The 22838-nt window shown below is 25.2% G+C and overlaps 1 protein-coding gene across 3 annotated transcripts; it reads right to left on the reverse strand.

The window, feature by feature from the left end:
• Positions 1-314: 314 nt before the first annotated feature.
• LOC129963336 (leucine-zipper-like transcriptional regulator 1) lies at positions 315-22458 on the reverse strand. Of its 3 annotated transcripts, XM_056077651.1 has the most exons (23): positions 22249-22458; positions 22059-22113; positions 19311-19460; positions 16798-16860; positions 16153-16209; positions 14912-14991; positions 14723-14831; positions 14227-14365; positions 13237-13376; positions 12882-13028; positions 12077-12131; positions 11737-11940; positions 10244-10342; positions 9973-10114; positions 8164-8228; positions 6925-7041; positions 6684-6843; positions 5308-5486; positions 5102-5199; positions 3538-3589; positions 2753-2806; positions 1723-1803; positions 315-1633 (listed from the first exon to the last, which is right to left on the reverse strand). In XM_056077651.1, the coding sequence occupies exons 3-23, from the start codon at positions 19451-19453 to the stop codon at positions 1499-1501; spliced, it is 2319 nt and encodes a 772-aa protein (XP_055933626.1). In that variant the 5' UTR covers positions 19454-19460; positions 22059-22113; positions 22249-22458; the 3' UTR covers positions 315-1498. The 3 variants fall into 3 exon arrangements, with proteins under 3 accessions (XP_055933626.1, XP_055933627.1, XP_055933625.1); XM_056077652.1 differs by lacking the exon at positions 22059-22113; XM_056077650.1 differs by lacking the exon at positions 22249-22458 and having other exon boundaries at positions 22059-22242.
• Between the last annotated feature and the right edge of the window lie 380 nt (positions 22459-22838).

A 22838-nucleotide genomic window follows, 5' to 3' on the forward strand; every position in this document is an offset into this window, starting at 1 on the left:
TATAAAAATTAAGATAAAACAGTAAAATAAATAGAAATGCATCATTAAAACAAAAGTATTGAACCAACAATAAAATAGGTTTACAGATAACTGCTAACTTCATTATAAAAGATTAAACATTTAGTAGCAAATTCTTCCGTTAAAAAGCAATTGAAATTGAAAACAATTATAAAATATATAGACAAAAATTGTAAATATTTTGGTATTAGAAAATAATAAAATAAAAGATTATTCCAAATAATTTTTATATCTTTTCAGAGCCAAGCTTATTCATAAATATGAATAACTTATTCTTCAGTGATTAGCACTGAGTTTAGAAAAGAATGGTCCAAAATAGTTAAAGAATATATATATATATATGATCCTGTATTTTTAGAAAAAAAAATTGAATAATTTTTAAAAATTATTTTATTGATAAATTCAATCATTTTATGTATATTTTTTGGAAAATATTTATTATTCTCTAGTTAAATTGTAACACAGTTCCAAAATCTACATTATAATAGATTAGATTTTTGATTACTTTCTATTAGAAAAAAGTTTGATATTTCTAAGATTTTATGAATTGTCAGCTGACTTGTGAACTCAGCAGAAAAATGTATTTACTGAAAAGGGGTAAAATACAAAATAGACAGCAGGTCAAACTGGAATAATAGAATAGTGCCAATATTGCTTAATTTATCAAAATGGATGTCTGAATACTCAATAATTCTTAGATTTCAGCTGCCTTCTTGAAAAAGTCAGGGAATAACTATGTGCTTGATTATGGAAAGAATGGAATTTTCAAAATGCCAATCTCTATTACTTAACAAAATACACTTCACTTAGTGTGAAACTAAAGTAATGTATACATTCTGGTAGGTAAGGTAGTAAATACTTTAAGGTATTCATGTACAGAATGTATATGTATATAATTATAGAATAAGGAACCAATTACAATTGTATGATTTTGGATTCAATATAGAAAACTGTAATCGAAACTATAATCTGCCATGCAAACTGAAACATTTTTAATTTGTTACATAAGTGACTATTTATATGATACTTAATTTTGTATCAATGGATTTCTTTGTAGTGACTTATGAAAACAGTTAAAACTCAAAACATGTTTGTTACAATTTGTTCCTAAATCTATATGTGCATCCATTGAAATTGTAGAGTTGCAACAGCCCTTGTAAAATTGTCTATTGGCTCATACACTACATTATAAAAAGAAATTTGCAAATGCTTTGTAAAATTTGAAGAAAACAAATAACAGGGAAGATTAAAAACTGAACACAGGAGTAAAAAATAAAATGCAATGATAAGAAACATATAAAATACAAAATAGGAAATCTTTTAAGTTCTAGGAATCTCCTGACACAGTTTCTTTAATTATTACCAGAAATTTTTTTGGAAAATCTCAAATGCATTTAAAATATCTATTCTTACAACTTGCAATGCCAATATAAAGTAGCGCTTTTGTAGGATATATATCTATATTTATCACATTTTTCCTTTAACCATCTGCACAAAGACTAATTGAGGACATATCTTGACATAGTTTGGAATCACTCATTTCATCTGCAAGTGAGTCCAAAATATCCAGAAGCAGCTCTCGACTTAAGAGACGAAAATGAGGAAGACGAGCGACCTGAGATAAATAAAAGAAAAATGCAATAAAGTATTTAGAAATACTGATGGGACACAATAATAACAGTTATCAAGCGTGATATCACATACCTTTGAAAAATGATGAACTATCATACTTAATGCATGTTTTTTCATGTCAAAGGCTTGTATTTTGTCAGCAGCTTCCAAAATCTATGAAAGAGAATTTTTATTAAGTTCTCTAATACAAAATAATAATAATAATAAAAAAATACTAAGGATTATTAACACATATTCAAAATCGGTTCCTAAGATTGCTGCAATATATAATGTGAATGGCAAAAAAAGTTTTTGCCACATGAAGCTAGTCCACAAATCTCCTGATTCAATATCAGTTTTAAGAAATTAACCCATAATTTAGTTGCAGCAAATCTTCTAGAATCAAGTACATTTCCTAATATTGCCAAAACTTTACACAATTGCAAAACTGTCAAAAATCTTCCCAAGCACAAAAATTGTATAACCAAATTCCCTTTATTTATGTATTATTATTTTTTAATGTTCCTATCTTGATGAAATGCAGATTATTTAATCATGATTCTTTGATACCTAAATAAAGATGCAGCTGTTGGATGGATTCCAATTACATAGATTTTCTTTTGATTTTTAAAAAATTATTAATTAATATTTATGCTTAATTTTGTCTCTATGAATATATGTATAAAATTGCAGTTGCAATATCTTGCTAAGTAATTTAGTATTTAAAGCCAATATTATTGATTACTTGTTTAACTGTACATCTTCATATAACGCTGTCAATAAAACTTTCACAAACACAGACCAAAAGAAAAATATGAATTCCATTAATAAGAATTTAAAAATTACCAAACAACATTTTTTTTAAAAATTAAGATTTCAGTAAATATACCAATTGTTTTAAATATTATTTTACAAAATTCGCAGAAAAAAGTTTTGCCATTTTAGAATGGAAAAAGAAAACTGCTTTTAGTCCTATGTTGTATGATAATATTATATTTATCTTTAAGCTTTGATATATATAAAAAAAGAAGTTGTATCTTTCTTTGTGATAAATATTACAAAGGGATGTTAACAAAATGCAATATTAATTATATTTTAGTTAATATAAAAATAAATTACAAACCTGTATAACATTTTCAAATGTAACATTCATCTCTAAATTTTGTTTGCAAAATGCCTGTAAATCAAAATTGTATCAGTAAGACTTTACAATAATGCAATTAAAATTAATTAAATGAACACTTGAAGATTGCAAATTCATTTAGATACATTCAAAACAAAATCATACCAGCTATAGGAACAGCATGATATTCCCCATCCCCCATTTAAATAGAAGTAATGATACACATTAAAGCAAAACATTTTATAAAAGATAGGCAAATAATTGCAGCAAGTCTTTTATATACATTTAATTTCTGTAAATGTGAAATATACAGTTAAATTATTAACTAAACATTTCTGAAATAAATGTAAAATTATGTATCTTTGAATGAGAATGTAACAGAAAAAAGTGTAGTAATAAAAAGGATGATAATTTGTACAAAATTAAAACATTAAAGAAAGGTATTAAAAATTATAATTACTGTTTTTTATATGAAATAAAAAATATTTTTTTCATTATAACACAGCAAAATCAAATCGTCTGAATTAGAAAAGTGTCCATTTGACAAGTTTTCATCACACAATAATTTTGTTCAGGAAAAAACAGACTTCCAGCCCTACATTCATATATTTCAAAATGAAAAATACATAAATTAAATAAAAAATACATAAATTGTGTAAAATCTCAGGGAAATAATATTTCTTCATAATTTTATAATTTACACTTAAAATACATAATGTTAGCTGCAATAACAAAGATTAATTTAAGAGATTTTGCATTTGAAGTAACTGCATTAAACCACTTACTTGTAATCGGTTATTAGTAAACCCATAAAAATATGGAGCTGAAAATAGATATCTAACATAAAGTTAAGGTTACATCTATAATTTAAAAAAAATCTCAGTGTAAATCAAGTATACTTATCATTATATAGTATATTAGCTATTAATTTTCAATGGAAATTATATAAAAACATTTACAAAATTATCTATTCAACATTTATTATTTATTCTTTTTAAAAATTTATTTATTTAAAAAATAATTTATGAAAAATTCTTTCCCAAAGTTTAGTCAATTTTATTTTGAAATATTAACAATTTCTATTTTAACTTCTAATGGACAGTTTTATATAAAGGTCAATATTTTTAAAAAAACAGTACTTTTCAGTTTTAATGTAATTCAAAATTTAGGTCTTAGACTTTTTATAAGTGCAATAACAATGAAGCTAATGTTGACGTAATGATGTCAAGTGCCTAAAACTTGGTATTCATTCATTTTAAGAATATTATGTGTCCAATCAGTTATAACCCAAAAATTATTTATATGACTATGCATCTAAGCAAATAAAATTTTAACACACAATATTTACATACACTCAATTTTACAGGATCTATTTTTACAATGTGTAAAAACAATTTTGGATCAGTCTGATTTTTATATGTTTTACAATTGAGATTTGTAGGAATATCATTGGCATTAGAGTAACTGGTGCTCAATTTTTACTAACTGGAGTAGAAATGTAGCATTGACCAATTCAAATGTATTTTATAACATTACCAGAAAGTATTCTTTGTAGTCAGCGATTCACTTCTATGTTTTCTGGATGAAAGTTGTACTTGGTTTTAAGAGCTTTGCATATTTAGTAACTTGTTTGGATTTTTAAAAGATTAAAGCTATAAATTTTTTAAAAGGAAAATTGAACAGGAGAAAGGCTAACATCAACTGAAGCATAGCTTGGTCACTAAATAACTACCTTCTTAATCTGTTTATATTCTTTTGTCAAACATACCATTTCAGTCAAAATATAAATATAGAAATTAATTTATTTAACAATTAATTTTTTTGGACAATGTTAAATGTTTACAATGAAACAACCATTACAGATTGTGATTAATTAATGATATGTTAATACACTTAAATTAAATTTTTGAATTCTTTGTATGCAAACAATATGGAGAGAAAAAAAAATTAGCAAATAATTAAAAGGGTGGTTGGAAATCTCCAGCTCGATTGTTTTTATATTTATGAAAAGGAATAAATCTTCCTTGTGATTTGAAATTACTGACAATCATTTTAAGATTAATCCTTTCCTGATTAAGTTCTGAGAGTAATCCATTCAAATAAGATCACCTTACACACCCATCCCAACAGGAAAAATTGTAGCAGAGAAAAGATTCTTATATTATAAATATATATATATATATATATATATATATATATATATATATATATATATTGCAACTAAAAAAAATTCTCCAGTGTTTAGAGCATAAAATTAAACTTAGTCATGCTTATTATTAAACTTTTAAAAGAAATGTCAAAAGAAACTCTACTCAATATTTAATTTTAAACAGCCAAAGAAAAGGATACAAGGAGTCTTCAGGAGGCATGTTAACTTCACCATAATAGATATATTGAAGCAGAGTATTGAAAGATTGAAGGGAAGGTATGGTTTCACCAATAGTTATCTAGATTAAAAATTTATTTTATTCATTAATAATTCCACATAATTATGAAATACATGACAAATGGAACAAAATCAGGGAATTACCAAATATAAAGAAATAAATACTTACAGTGACTCTATTATTATCGGGCATGAAAGAACGAAACATAGCTTCAAAGTAACTGCAACGACCAGCAAGTATGGCTTTGTGCGCAGGTATTGGATGGTTATCCAACATTAAAATAATATCACAGAACTCTTTACCAGTAGACAGAAGATACTGCTCCATATCTTGCTCCAAAGTTGTTCCTGAGGAACACAATTTTAGAAAAAAATTGAATACAAAAAATTTAGAATCTTGTTCTTATAATGAGTTGCTAAATAATTCACTTAAGTAAAATTCCAATTTGGTTACAAAATCTTAAAAACAAATTTGGTATAAAAAGCAAACAAAAAGTTCTTAGGGAACTATGCTTACTTTTTCTCCTAGTTAATAATAAAGAAAGCAGCAATTAAGGAGTGAATGAAAAATAGCCTCATAGAAAAGTAATATATCAATGGATTAAAAAAAACAAAAAACATTTTCAATTCTTTTTTTTTTTTTTTTTTTTAAATCTTTTTTTTTTGCAACTCCAACAATGTTTCCAATAATATCAATTCAATTTTGACTTTTCAATATATATATTGACACAAATGTTTACATGTTCTATTAATAAGGCTGAATTTGAAAGTAAATTTCCCTATGGCTTTAAATAGAAAGGAAAAAGAGTAATAAGAAAATATCTGTTGAAATAGAAACATTATCCAATCTTTATTCCAATAATTGATTATTTTAAACATATCCATTATTGGAATTAAGATATTTCTCATACTATGAGACAAAATTTCATATTCTTATGTCAGAAACCAAGAATACTATCTGGAATGTTAGTCAAGATATGTATCCATAATGGTTTTTCACTTTGCAAATATTAATCAGACAGTAAGATTTTTAGATATAAGAATATAAAGCAATGGTTGGGAATAAGATCAAGGCAGTCATAGTATCGTTAACCAAGTGTGGTATACAATGGCTACATCCTAAATCTTTTCTACATATATATTTGACCCTTGCATTGCATTTTTAACTATTTATTGGTAACATGGGTGATTTACTTTTTGGTAGCCTTTGTACATAAGAAAAAAAAAAAAAAACCTTCTGAATAAAATACAAAGGCATTCAAAAGCATGGCCAGATAAAACGGCATCTGAAAAGAAGACATTTTTCATACCTTCAATATATGTGTCAAATGGAGGCAAAAATTCAATGGAGGCAAAAACAATCATTGCTTTCCATACCTCTCAAAACTAGTATATAAGAAATTTATACTATCTTGCTCCCTTTCACTACTTTAATGAAGACATTTGCAAAAAAAAAAAAAAAAAAAAAAAAACAGTAGGCAAGGAATGACTAAGCAATTCCACCTCCAAAATGCAGAAATTTTAAATATAAACAAATTTACTAACCAGCAGAGTCAAAATGTGGTTCAGGAAGTGATCTTACAGATGGCATCTGTTTACGTCTTATAATCTCTACCATTAAAGGCTGAGCAATTATTTCAAACTCTTTACTCATAACAATTTTGTTATAAGTGTTTTCTTTCACAATGAATTTAAGGCAGAATTCCTAAGAAAAAATAGATATAAGGATTTAATTATGAATCTTAATAACCATTACTAAGTAGAAAACAACAATAATTATACTGACTTTAATAAAGTCCAGCTTCAAATCAGAGGCATTTTGCAAAGCAACTAACACATTTCGATGATTGATAGCACTTTCTAAATACTGAACACAGAGCTGTTCAAGACGTCTCATATGAAACTAAAATAAATAAATAAATAAAATAAAATACAGAAGGATAAAGTTAATTATATGAAAAAGCTATATAAATAAATTATTTTCTCCCTCTCTATATCACATATGTTTAAAAATACTATAAATTATGATGGCTAAGGAGAAAACGAGATAGAGAAGAAAATATCTCAAAAGTAAAATATTTGAAGAAACAGCTAATAAAAATGAGAAAAATTTATAGAGAAAAAAAAAAAAAATCAGCAACATTATTATTAAAAAAAAAAAAAAAAATTTTTTTTGGTACTGTTTTTTCATATTATATTCCTCCGTTTGATGATATATTTTTATAAATTTCAGCTGCTCTCTTTAATTTCTGATATAAATACATCTTTACCGAGTTATAACAATTCAAAATTTAAAACGTTTGATGACTTAAAGATAAATAGTTATTTAAATCCTTTTTTGTTTAAATAAAATAAATGTTAAAGTATATCAAAATTATATTTATAATTATTTTATGAATTAAAAAGTTAATTATAATTTAAGTACAGTTTGAATGAAAATAATAATTTTTTTTTAAAAATTAAGTTACAGCTTACACATTAAAAGACAAAATATTTATTTTTGCATACAAAAATGAGTAACATATTAATTAAAAACAAGTTTAAATTTCTAATTTAAGTAATTTTGAATTTGCATTCATATTTTAAATAATTTTTCTTCTAAAAATGAAATTATAATTCAAGAATTAGCAAAATAAAAATTTGTTTTTGTATAAAAAAATGAAAACATATTTATTAAAAGCTTATCTAGCTTCTAAAGTGAATATTAATTTAGTTGAGACAGTATTTATCTTATGAGCATGTCGGCTGAAATATGTAAGAAATGAAGTTTAAAATTCTGTTTATATGAAGTTTGAACTCATGCCATTAGAAAATATTTATTTCAAGGACATGGGTAAATTGAAATTCTTAAATATATATAAATATATCCCATATCTCTACTAAATGTCAGTGAAATATTTATTCATTATAAATTTAAATCTATAAAGCAGTGTTCCAAAGCTATTTAAAATATTTATCAGATATAGAAAATAACTATCTACATTACTATTCATTGAAAAAAAAAAAAAAAAAAAAAAAACCTTACTTGTACAGCAAGTCTATAAACATCCATCATAAGTAAAACAACTTTAGTACTCATGGGATCAGCATCTATAATAAAAGTTAGCACTAAAGATAAAGCATCATTAATTATTACTGTTTATATCTAAGAAATTAAAACATGAAGAAACCATAAATATACTTTTTGATTTCACTTTAAAAGTATACAGAAAAAATGAAAATTGCATATAAATTTTATAATTGCAAGAATACACATAAAAAATATGAGAAATATTTTGCTGTACAAACATAAACTACTTTATATGATTTATGGAAAATAATTTCAATGTCTATGTCTCTTTTTAATATTCTACAGCCATTTGGTTATAAGTTACATAAATATTATAAAGTTTAAGATTTTTTTAATAATAATTATAATAAGTTTTCCAAAAGGTTGTGCAACTGTATAATAGTTATTAAAATTAATTAATTGATATTACTTGCTTCAACTTTTTTACATAATTATCAACCAAGTAAATGTTGCAAATAATTATCAATGAAAGAAGAATGGTGTAATTATAGTCATTACTAATAATTTTATTATTACCTCAAAAACAACTTAAAAATTTCATATGTGTGGTGGAGATAATCTTTAACAAACATCTAATGACCAAGATTATAATAGATGTTGGATTTTATATATTATAATTGTAAAATGAGATTATTTAAAATTAAAAATGTATTATCTCTGGCCAATTCTACAAAAAGCCAAGGCATATTTGATATTCTGGTATCTTAATTCATTTGGACAAATATTCGTTTGTCTATATAAATTTAGTCTTTTTCAGTTTAAATCCAACAATCAAATTCATTCCCTTTTGTTAATGACAAATGTTGACAGCTACAGAAATTAACGCATAATGGAATACTCTAATATCATACAATACTTTCCAACTTTTTGTCTCCATGTTCTTAAATAAGATCTATCCAACAAGAAGCTATAAAAGATTAATTATAATGCAATGATAACAGATGCATGCAAAAGCTATTAAGGAAATTGACTGTGTAGCAGGTATTTAGGACTCAACAGAACTGAAATTCACTAAATAAAATTATTTTTAACAAATTAAAATTATTAAGCAAAGTTGAAAGTAATGCTTTTCCCCTATTGTTGATATTTTATTTTAATTCTTCTTTCCTTTACTTTTGAACAGTAAATTTCATTAAATTGCACATTATCATAAATTCTGTTTCAGATATTTTTTTAAATGATAATTTGTCTTTAGGGACAAACCTCATAATTTAAATCTTTTAAGGTGATAACATTTCTTCAAAAAACTTTTACATCACAATAGAAAGAGGATATATCAAAATAATAGATTTAAAGTGGACCAAATCTATACACAGTGTGGATCTTATTTTAAATTTCATTATTTTGATTTGCTGATCATAAAACCAAAACTGACCACTGAATAATGCATTTTCATTTCTGGTCCCTTAAACATATTTTAGAGACTTGCATTATTAACTATATAAATTCTTTAAAATAAATTTTGTATTACAAACTAAATAAATTTTTGAAGCAAAAAATCCAGACTACATAAAAATATTACTAACATTTAATTAAATACTTTTGAAACAAAATTTGATTTGCTGCTCAATTATTTTTTACTCTTAATTCTAAAGCTATTTTAAGCAATTACTACAATTATCTTCTCATCTATTTATATATCAATAAACAGAACAAAATCATATAAAATGAACTTTTTAAGGGTTGTATAAATTGATAAAGAAGAGCAAGTTTATGAGATTTATTCAACAAGACACTAATACTTTTACCAGCATCTAAACTTACTTTTTTTAGTTGGGTCTATACGATCTGTGTAAATATAAGTGAGAACAAGCTCAAATGCTTCAGGAACAGCATCTTTCAATTTCACTTGGAGTATAGGAGTATAACTCCTTTCTCTATGACAATCACTTGTACTTTGAAGTTGCTGAAAAAAAAAATATGCCAGAAAATAATTCTGTAAACAAACCTTAAAATAATATGTATATATATCTATATTAAAAACTTTTTAAAAATTGCAATTTAAGCTGAGCATTTTTTAAAAAATGAACGAAACCTTGTCTCTTTGCTTTTCTCTAGCATGACGAATTTTTCCACGCAGCCACTGAGATCGCGCAGACACAAATGCAATATGTGCAGGTATACATTTTTCATCCTAAAAAAGAAAGATTCTTATAGCATAAATAATTAACATATCGTTTAAGAATAACTTTTCTCTTTCTCACTCTAATTTATTCTGCTAAAAATATAAGGTAATCCAAAGTCCTTATATAAGCTTTAAATGTAACATTGGTTTATTATTTTAATAGGGACATTCATCAATCAAAATGTTTGAATGGTACAGGGGTGCTGTACCAGATATATAATGAATATACCTAGAAGAGTGAAAAACAGTTTTACAAGAATATGACAACAAAAGTTCACAGCAGACTTATCTTTACTAATACAACTTACTTGGATGTTGTGCTCACATAGGTCTGCACCACAAGATTTATAAGTGTGAGCATCTAATCTTGTTGAAATCCTGCCCATCAATTGGTTGATTGCATTAAGTTTGTCTCTCAGTCTGACAAGTACTGTAATGGCAAGATCTCAGATTTGGTACTTGAAGGTTCTGTGGTTAAGAACCAATTCTACTAAAGGTTTGCCATGTATATGGACCAGTGGAAGTTAAACCTGATCATGGTCCTAAGTCTACTATTAGTTTGATATAGAAGTCTGTAGACAAGAGTATCAAATTAGGTATTGTCCCTATTATCTGACTATAGTTTAAATTAATGAGATTTATACCAAAACAGTTTCAAAACAGAATATAAATGTAACTAAACAAAACTCACATTCCAATACACTAAAAACCTGGATTATGGAAATCCTATATTGATTACATCCTGCATTATTGCAGCAGTTGCACAAATTTGCAGATGATCCAGTATATATGAAAGTGTTCAAACAATCACCACAGACATTGTGAAATGTCTATTGTTACAGACAATAAATTCTTTACAGTTATAAATGTATTGTAAGAAATATGTTTTTCTTTTTGTATTATAATATCATAACAAAGCAATGCAATATCTTTTTCTCAGTACTGAACTTGCTTCAGTACTGTAATGCCTTCTACCATTTGCATACAATTTATCTTCTATTCTATTATATTATATTAGTTATTGTATTGCCGCAGAGATCCATTCCTAGTGGTGATAATTTGTGTTAACAGTAACCATTTTCTAAATAAAGCTATTTCACTTTTATATACCAGATACATTTCAAGTTTGCTAAAGAATCTTTAATTTATTCTATATATAGAAATTATTTTAGACAAACCACAAATTAACTAAGTATATTAAAATGCCCTAACTTTTTTTTCAAATAAATCCATTTCTGTAAAACATTTTATGGGCATTCAACATTTCAGAATGAAAAAAAAGCTATTTTTAAGGTTAATAATTAAAATTTAACAATGTTAATAAATTTTATTGAACAATATAGATTTCATAGATTACAAATTTTTAATTCCTTATTATTATTATTTTAGAAAAGGAGTATTACCAATCCAACAAGAAACTCAACATCACAGAATTGCTGACTTTCCAAGAGTCTACCAAAATCTTCATGTAGTGTACATTTAGGGTAACAAGAAAACTGGAATCTATATATTTCACCACTTCTCACATTATTATCAATAGTTCCTCCAAATATATACATAGCATCCCCAATCACAGCAGCAGCATGAAACAATCTACCAGATGGTATCTAAAATAACAATTCATGTAATACATTATTTACGATAAGTAATGTGATTCTGTTTAAAAATTTAAACTGCATATTTATTGGATTTATCATATTTTAAATAAAATTTAACTTACTTTAAAGAAAAAATTATTTTTACCTCACTATCAGCAGATGGCTGAATAACAGACCAGGTTTGTGAATCTAAATCAAAACTGAAAAATGATATGAAAATCAATATTTTGAATTATCATGTGTCATTTCTTAACATCAGAACATACATGAATGGTAAGAAAAGAATAACAATATCCAAAACAACGTATAGGAGTTGGCAATGTTACAACACATTAAACTATATTTATAATGATATAGTAAATTAAACTAAAACATTTTCTATAAAAAGTGCATGGCATTATTCATACAAAGAAATCTGAAAGAAAAATGTTTCTTGTAATAGATTACTTAAACTTCTACTGTGGAATCCTTTCTTATAACAAAGCATGTTTCCATAATTACTATTTAGACTATATCAATACAGGGGAATATTTTATTTCAAATTATTTTCTTCAGTTTCTAAAATAAATGTAAGCAATTCACAATTTCTAATCAGCCCTGCTGCTAATTGTTATTCAAATAATAAGTAAAAACACAAGTATATAACAATGAATAAGTCTTAAGCAGCACAGCAACATTTTTTAATTTCTCCCCCCCCCCATTTCAATACTCACAAAAGTATATTTTTAATACCTGTGCAAATTAATTTTATTCAAAATAATTAATAAACAAATTTTAATGAATTATTTTTTTTATCCTACTAGCAATTTATGAGATTTCAACAAGTGTTATAACTACAAGTTTATATATATATATATATTATTTCAGAGCATTGTGTACTTTGTATTCACTTGATGATAAATATTGAAATTCTTTAAAAATATAAAAAAATACAAAAACAAAAGCAATACCAGTGTAAATCATTTGGCAAAGTACTATCAGCTGCTCCTCCAAATACATATAAATGCCGATCAAATGCTACCATAGTATGTCCATAGCGCCTGGTAGGTGGAGGCGGTGCACCCCGCAAAATATGCTCTGTTGAAATTCTAGTCCAACTGCAAGTATAAAAACAGAAATCTACATAAATTTTTTTATTTGAATATACTTTTATAATATTAAATTGATAAAATTAAGATAAACAAACAAACAAACAAACAAACAAACAAACGCACACACACCTTTGTAAAATTTTATATTTTAAGCATTTTAATAAAAAAATATTCATAACATCAATATTGAATGCAAATTGAAAAGATCACATACTATCTTTCTTTGAAATGAAACTGAAAAAGACTATTTGTTATTTTTGCTCCACTCTGACCAGAGAAAACAAACATGCTATCTCGAGCAACAGCAACAGGAAAATTGCAGCAAGTAGGAGGGCAATCACCAGACTGAGGAACCTAAAAGGAAAAATAAATAAATAAATATAACCAAATACATAAGAGTACATTGTTCAAAAATATAAAGGAAAAATTTCTGTACAAAGTAAAAATTAAATACTAAAATTTAAATATCTTATGAGAATCTATATATATTGCTATTAAAATTATAGCAGATAAAAGTTAATATCATGCATCATTGCTGTACTTAGAAAACAACAACAAATTTTTAATTCAAAATTTCATCATTGTATATTTGCAATGCATTTAAAAGCAATAAACTTGATTCTGATTAAACTAACTTCAGCAGATTTGCAATGGGTTATAGATACAGGACTTATTCAGTATATCATAGATATTTCTAAAGAATTCAAATTATTTTGTCATTAATTTGAAGTGTATTTACCAGATACTTTTTAAAAACACATATAATTAAAAAAAATTCAGAAAAATTTACGTAATAATTCTAATAATTATAATCTTTAGATTTACAGATGTAGAAAATATAAAAATATTATTTTAAAATAGAAATTTGCATAAAAAAAGATGAAAATGCTTTTCTTGCTATTTAAATCACTAGAATATAAAATTTGTTGTTTCTTTTGATTGCCCATGGGATTACCACTTTTTAAATTTCTTCACTAGAAATGAATCTAACCATCACAAAGGTTTGGATATATAAGGAAACAAGTATAAAGCTACTTACAGGGTGATTAGAAGACAAACTAATTAGTCTAAATGAATTGAAAAAATTACATTGAAATTTAATGTTTAAATGGTATGGTATATGTACCATTTCAGAAGAAAAACTTTCATTAGTATATAAATATTACAGAGAGAGAGAGAGAGAGAGAGAGAGTAATTTCCTCACTTCTTCCCAGACCCTGGATTCCCCTAATAAGGAAATTGTCCACATATCATTCAATCTTGCATTTCCATCATATCCAGCAAAGATCCATAATTTTCCATCATATACAGCAGCACCATGAGCTGATCTTGCAACAGGCATCCTATTCCAAACATATAGAATATTACAGACATACGAAATATCCAACAAATAAAGCATTTTTTTTTTTTTTTGCATTTTAGTACGAAACGATTCTTACATTTTTCATGTAAAAAAATAATTAATTTTTGAGATAAACAACTAGAAAAACAATTCAAAATGAATATGCAACTTTTTGTTTTGTGCTCTGGAGCTAAACATAAACTCCATCTTAGTGCATGAGTATGAGATAAAACTGGGAAGAGAATATTCACAATGGTTTGTTGATATTTATAACATAGAATTTATTACACAGACAGATAAAATATTCAATAATTTATAAATTACACACACACACATTAACATAAAATAATGTACTCACTTTCCTTCAAATTTCCATTCCACCCACTGTCCAGATGTGAATTTATATTCAAATAAATCATTTTTGTTAGTTAAATTGGAATTGGAATGAATATCTCCAGTATAGCCACCTATAACAAGTATTTATTGACATTCAGTTATTGTTTTATATGAATATTAACTATAATTAAGCTTATGTATAAAGTATTACCAAAAACAAACATGCTGTTTTCATGGATGACAGCTGAATGATGATAGCGAGGGGCTGGTGGAACCCCAGTAGTGAATGCCCTGGAAAGAAAGTGTAATTATAATATTATATATACAGCATATATCTACATAAGTCAAAGTTCATGGATATAATTTACATAAATTAAAGTTTTACAGAATTATTCAGAAAATTTATTTTAATTATTTAATACATACAAATTATAAGATTAAACTATTAGCTCAGATTCTTGCACTTATTTTAACCCTTTGACTACACATTTATTTGAAACAACTTTTGTATTTAAAGTGCATTTAATTAATTTTTTGAACATGTTAAGGCAGTAGCTTTTACAAAAGAATTAATTTATTTCTTATTATTCAGAATATATACTGCTATATGATATTGAGATGACTTGAACTAAATAAAATTACAAAAAAAAAAAAAAAAAAAAAAAGGAAGCAATTTTAAACAAATACAGAATGTTCTGATATGTCAAATGTACCCAAAGGATTAAAGAAAAAGCATGACTACCAATATTTTATAAATAAAAGATCTAAATAAAAAGACCTTCCTAAATTAATTTTTAATATTTATTTAAACTTAATTATTTATTGTATGTTAATGGACATAGATCTAGGACAGATGTTTTAAACAAAATGCTCAGCTTTATAAATATTATATTGTTTCTTTGTAAAAATAATGTTACTTTTTTTTTAGCAGAATGTTTCCATCATTATTATAGCCTTATTGACAACAAAAATATAGAGTAGTTAAATGCAAATTCAATTAAAAATGTCAGAAAAAATAATTTTATAACTAAATTTATAAGAATGTTTAAGCTAAATTTTTATGTTGTAATTCTAATTGATTCATTTATTTTATTATTGATTTATTTCATTTCTTTTCACAAAACATAATACTATCCTACAAACTTCAATATCTTTTAGCTTCAAGGATTATTATAATTGTTAAATGGCAAAGAACTATACACGACAAGTTTGAAATAGTATAAGTTTGGTGGCATCTGATCACATACAATTCATGTTAATAGTTTTATTTCTAGTGATAATAATGTTTCATATATTGAATTTATATTCTGAACCTCTTAAGATGTGATAGATTCAGATTCTTAGGCAAGTTTTACTAGTCAATCAAGAATATTGATATAATGAAGTAATAGAGCATAATTCATAAATCACTTATAAGACAAATAATGTAAATTAACATAGAAGTAAACTTACCTGCCCCAAGAATTATCTTTCACATCAAATCTTAACAAATCATTCAACATGTGCTTCCTGGACAATGAAATAAAAAATAATGAAAACACCCTCAGAAAATAATGATTTTTTTTTTATCAAAATTCTTACAACTATTATGCAACCTTAAAAAAAAAAAGCATTAATATACTTTGTTAAAATGTTATTAAAAGAATTTACGTAATTTCAAATAACAAAGAGAATTATTTCAACTAATGTATTGATATTATTCTCAAATAATATATTCAAAAAGTATGAAAAGGGTGTTAGAAGAAACCCTTTACTTTCCTAATTTTTTTTTCTGTGTATGTAAATATGTAGTACTTTCAGATAAAACTCCAACACCTTAAGAGTATTAAAAGTTTGTAACCAATTAACTTTGTAACTTCGTTAATATAAAAAAAGTTGTTACATCAAAATACAATAGCAAATAATGATTAAATAAAAAATGAGCTCTCATTATTTTTTTTATTTCCACATATTTTGATATAAAAAAGAAAAAGAAGGGAAAAATATAACAGTCAAATATGGGCTTATATTTAAATAAAAGAATGTCATAAATAATAAGAAATTAAAAAAATATATGTCATCACATTCAAATTAGAAAAAAATAAAATTATAAATTACCCATTGTCTCCACCAAATACAAATACTGCATCTTTATAAGCAATGACTGTATGCTTGCTTCTCCTGCAAAAGCAGAAAAAAAAATTAATTTAGATACCAAATCACAATAAATATACTATAATGAATAACACATAACAATTTTAATTCTATTTTATTCAAAAATAATTGAATGAATTTATCTTTAAATATCAGGAAAATATTAAGCAAAATTAAAATTGATTTAAATAGACAAACTATATTTTTAATGTAAAATATATATCATACTACATATAATTAGACTATAAAGGTTTACATAATAGTGCAAGTAAAAAAGAAATGCAATAATAAACTATTTGAAAAGAAAACTATATTCAAAGCATTGGCATTGAAAGAATAAGCTAAGGCCAGAGCATTAGAACTTATTTTTTATATCCTCCTTGGCATTAGTTTTCAAAAATGAAATATACATGAAAAATAATGATTTGGGGGCACTTCCTATCTGATGCTCAAAGTATCTTTTAACCCTTTTTCCACTTACTGCTACAGAACTGCCTTAAAAAAGCTAATTTAAATCATATAAAACAAATTACAAAGAAAAATTAAATTTCAGAAGCAAATGAGAAATGCAGATAAATCTCAAATATAAAGATATTTGAGATTTATCTGCAATCTAAAAAATTTACACTCAATTGTCATTTCACTCCAAATAACTGTTAGTGAAAAAGCCTATCATTTAAAACTAATAAAAAACAACTCCAAACTCCATAATTATTTTATAATATTACATTGTCTATATGAAAATATACTATGTTACTGAAAATGTGATTTCATGGTAGCTATAAGTACCTATAAATTATACATAATAGTATGTACAAATAAAAAAAGTCTCATTAATGATAACACAAAAAAAGATATTTAAATATCAAGGAAATAATATAAACTCATACTTGTATTGTTCCTACTTTATTAAAAAGTGCAATAATTAAAATAATTCTATTCTTGTTACTTCTAACATAGTATATTTTTATGACATTATTCTATAATATATATTATTAATGATGGTACAAATTCAAAAGAAATATATGAGTTTTTTTTTTAAAAAGTAAAAAGCTCTTATCTTTTAAAATGAATTAAAATTTTATTGTTGGTAACAAACTTTAAAAAAAATTAATTGCATCAAGGCTAGAAAAAACAGTAATTATAGGAATTTTTGTATTTATAGTAAGAGATGTAAATTTCATTTTACAAATTTAGGAGAAAAGAAGACTTGTTAATGAAGAAAAGTTATATTAAAAAATTACATGCAATTAAAAAAAAAATGGAAATTACATTAAAAAAATATATAATTCTAGAAACATTGTTATTAATGTTAAACCTTTTTAATATTTGTTAATATACCAAGAAACATTACTAATATTTGTCAATATGCTTAAATTTACATTTTCCTGTAATTTTAAGATGCAACTTGTATTATTTCTTACATTTGATTGCAAGAGAAATTAAATAGGTTGCACAAATGAATATTAAAAATGCAATTTGCTCATCTATGAGATATCAAGAATGATGGGTCATTTATAAAACAGGGGGAAAAATTTTTTTTTCTTTTTTTCCCCCCCAAATGTATGTTTCTGTTAACTGAAATGAGACAAGATGAGAAATTTATGACTAAAGTAAGAGTTCTTATGTGAGAGCTAATTTCATAATGTGTGATCTAAGAAATGATTACAGTTAGGTATTTTAACTTACTTTATCATTTAGATAATGCTGATGCTATTTGTTTAATTGAAGTTTTATAGATTACTTGAAAGGATATTTTATATATATATAAATTTTCTTCCTAATATTTAATATATAATGTACACTAGATACAAATATTTAAATAATAAGAAAAAAAAAATAAATTAAATATATTAGATTTAGAGAAGTGAAATGGAGAAAAATGTAATTACCATACAACATGCAAAATTATTTACTTACCCAATAAGTCTAAAAATCATATTAAAAACACATTATTTACTTTTTAGGTTGCATTTCGTAAATTTTTGTTGTTGTGGCTTACCCTCCAGCTGTCTGACGAGTCAGACACGGCCCATCAGACCGCGGACTCGGAGAAAGTCGAGGACCAGAATGGGAGAGGAGTATATGTCATCTCTAGAAAGTCCCAAAAAGTCCAGGATGCGCTCAGCAGAGGCTTGCTGAGTTAGGCATTTAGAGCAGACCACAAATGCCTTTCTGTCTTCTAAAAATAAGAGGTAAAACAGAGGTACTCTAAAAATAAGAGGCTTGAGGTACAACAATAGACTGGAAAACCAAACTCCAAGATGGGCCTAATAAATATCATATATGTATTTCTTAGAGTAACAGCATCAGCTTCCCAGTCTTTGCAAGCAATGTATTTAAGAATATTTAATCTTTTTCTTTCCTTTGAGACAATATGTTCGATGTGCTTGTTACTTGTCCATTTTGGATCTAAAATAGCATTTCCTAAATAAAAAACATAAAACTATATAAAGAAAGGAACAAATAGTATGTACCTAGCACCAACAAATTCATCACATTCAGGCATACGTCTCCAACGATGTGCTGTTTCAAAAGGCCCAAAATCCAATGTCAGGCATTCTGCACTTTCTGGCCAACTGTGGTCAAATTCCATTCCTAAAGGTCTTGCAATTGCCATTGTTTAACTGTAAAAAAATTGCATGTTTTAAAAATTTTAGGTAATGTGAATACATTATAAAAAAGTAAAGGGAGTATTATAATTAATTCATCTAATGCATCAAGTCAGCATCTAAAGATTTATCTCTAATAGAAAAGGTTTATACTGAATAAAAAAGAGAAGGGGAAAATCCGATTTTATAAACAATGTCTGTAAATATTATTCTTTCTATCAACTAATAGTTGCCAATAAACATGTAGTTGAAATTACAAAATATTTTTGGCTTTAACAGCTAAAGGTTGAAAAACAATATTCATGAAAAATACTTTTCCTCTAACTTCATGATACCACAAAACATTCTGTACATAAATTGGAATCAGAGAAAGAAGTTTCATGGTTATAAAACTGGACATATGTTATCTAAATATAAAAAACACAGAACAAAAAGAACAAAGTCAAAATTTCATAAGATATTGTTAAAAAAACAAAAACACCAGACAAAGAATAATTTTTTTCTATTTTTGAATACATATATTATTCAAACAAAATGAATGATTTTAATATATATATATATGTGTGTGTGTGGATTTTTCCCCCTCCAATTTTCTGGATAACCATTTAGGTAAACTATTCTTACACTTTTAAATGGAATAATTAAAGTTTTAGAGTAATGCAATTCGAAATGAATTGAAGAGAAACAATTTATACTTTTTGATATCCATTGTGACTCATTAGAACTTGTAGAAAATGAATAGCTTTGCAAGTATCTTCAGTCTAAAACTTAAATAATGTAATCCAGATTTTAATGCATATTTTAAAGAAAATTATCCATCACAACTATGTTAATTTAAACACTATAAGCTAAAATTTAGAAAATGTGATGCATAAACCTGCATTATATTATTTTTTAAAAATTTAATTTGAAATAGAAAGGTATAATTTAAAATTATATCTCAAATGCTGTTTTATATTTCTTTTATTCAATTAAACAGCTAATGACAGAGATAATAATAAGGCAAAGTTACATAAATGTAATAAGCAATTATAATTACTAATAATAAAAGTTTCAGATTTAAAGAAATAGTAGTAATATAATTTATTCAATGCTTTCCATCAGAATCCCACCAATATAAAAAAAAATAAGTAAGAAGCTCTCTATTTAACTAATTTTTAGTTTAGAAACTGGTGTGTTTTTCATTTATGATAAATTTTTTCATGTACTATTAAAATTCAATATGGATTCTGTTTTGAAATAATTAATTTTAAACACAATAAATAAAGTGTGGTTTTTTAAATATCAACTTAGGATGTTCTGAATATTGTTTCAGCATCAAAATGAGACAAGGGGAGGGGAAAACAAACTTGACCCTCTTAAATCATTTGTGGTGTATTACTCTTTAAACTAAATATAAGTTTTAGGTATCATGTTTATGCCTAAAGGAGTATATAAGTTAAATTTTGCAAAGATTGTACTTGCTCTTTTAATTCTGTGGATGTTTCATCATGTGGAACAATGTACCACTATTGTTTTGAAAAGTGCGATTAGATGAATATTGCAATCATGAAAATGAATATCTCTTGCATATGAATAAAAAAACACTACTTTACACCTATGTAGCAGATTTAGCATGGCTCATGGAGCACCACAAGGAGGCAAGTTCAGATTTATAAACTGTGGGCAATTCTTGAAGCATTTTCAGTGCCTCAAAAATACTTAGTAGACTATTTCCAATACAGTCACTTTGCAATAAAAATTAATTATAATTATATTGAAATAAAATTTTTTTGATCTCTTTATTATTACTGATAGTAATCAAAGCATGAATCTAAACCAGATGGAAATTAACTTAAAAAAAATTTAAATACCAAAAAAATTTAAAATGAAAATTAATTAAAAAAATGCTATATATGCAACATGCTATACACTGAAAAAGTAAATAAATAATAGTAAAAAGAAACAGCAGAATTTCTAAAAATTAATTACTGAAATCAATTTCTGTGGCAATCATATATTTAAATATCAATTACCTATTCACAAATAATAATAATAATAATAAAAAAAAACGTCATAATAATATGACAACTTTTCAAACCAGTACAAACAGTTTAAAACTGTGATTATCCTAATTAATCTGAGAAGTCTGGTCTCTTAGTAATAAGTTAGAATTAAGTTGCTTTGCACCCCCCCCCCGCTCCATGTTTATATTCAACACATTCATTTCAATAATTTCTTTTATGCAAAATCAATAATTTTCTTAAAACATTTACATTTTCTTGTTTTCATTTGAGATGTCTTTTAAGAAATGAAAGATTTGAATCCAAAATGTCATTCTACAAGAGCATATAATTTTCTTTCGAAATTTCAAGATACAATGCATATAATTCAATAATATGAAAATGGAATACCATTAGATATCTAAGAAATATTACTCATACAAAATTTACCATAAATAAACATTTAGTTTAACCGATTTTTTAAAAATAAATCCAATAAAAGTGAAGTTAAAATTTAGTTCTTCAGCCCGATGACATTACTAAATAGAATTCCATTACATAACAACTGATTTGCATGGGTACTCAGTTTTCATTATTAATTACAAGTAATGATTTTTTTTTAGAAATGTACCTTGTGATGAGATTGACAATAGCAACTATTACTTAGAACAGTCCAGTCAGAAGGCCTGTGACAGATTAAATGAAATAAAATATCACATATTCTATTGATTGTCTTCACATATTTTAACACGAAAGACTTATGTAGAAAAATTTTCTAATCATAAGTTTACGTGTACGAAAGAAAGTAGATAAATAATTACAAAAATAGTGAAATTCAAAGAAGAAATCTTTAACTCTGTCATAGAGATAAATTAGTTTGAAGTCATATAAAATTTTTTTGATAAATATTTAGCATATTTGATATAGCGATAGAACTTCTTTCAGATCAAAACTTGACATTAATATACAAATTCTAAAATTAAAAACAAATAAAAATCGTAAATCCAGCCTGAACAAAACGAAAATCAAAACAATTTTGCGCATTCGTTATTGCCAGATTTCATTAGAAATAATAAAATCTATCCAAAATCGTAATATTAAGCGTAAAAAAATAAAAAAAAATAAAAAAAAAAACACGTTGAAAATTTTAAAAGTTTGGGTACTAATTAATTATAAAACACAAACAAGTATTTTCAGTTAGGATGTTATGTTTCCCAAGAATGTCTTTATTCCGATCATTTCTTTTATTGACTTGTTTGTTGAAGCTTATGGCTCTTTTCATGCAATCTCATTTCATAATGGTTAACGATAAGTTAAACTTTAAACATAATTTGCATAGTGATCATTCATTTGTATTTGTATATGACAATAATTAAATAACTTCCCTATTAGCACACGATTGTACTATTCA

This window comes from Argiope bruennichi, chromosome 3 (genome assembly GCF_947563725.1).
Source record: "Argiope bruennichi chromosome 3, qqArgBrue1.1, whole genome shotgun sequence".
NCBI lineage: Eukaryota > Metazoa > Arthropoda > Arachnida > Araneae > Araneidae > Argiope > Argiope bruennichi.

Coding starts and splice junctions, on each gene's coding strand:
- LOC129963336 (XM_056077652.1), bottom strand. CDS start 19,453: ATGGCAATTGCAAGACCTTTAGGAATGGAATTTGACCACAGTTGGCCA. Junction 14,366..14,722: donor GAATGGAAATTTGAAGGAAA/GTGAGTACATTA, acceptor TGTTTGGAATAG/GATGCCTGTTGCAAGATCAG. Junction 1,634..1,722: donor TAGTTCATCATTTTTCAAAG/GTATGTGATATC, acceptor TATTTATCTCAG/GTCGCTCGTCTTCCTCATTT.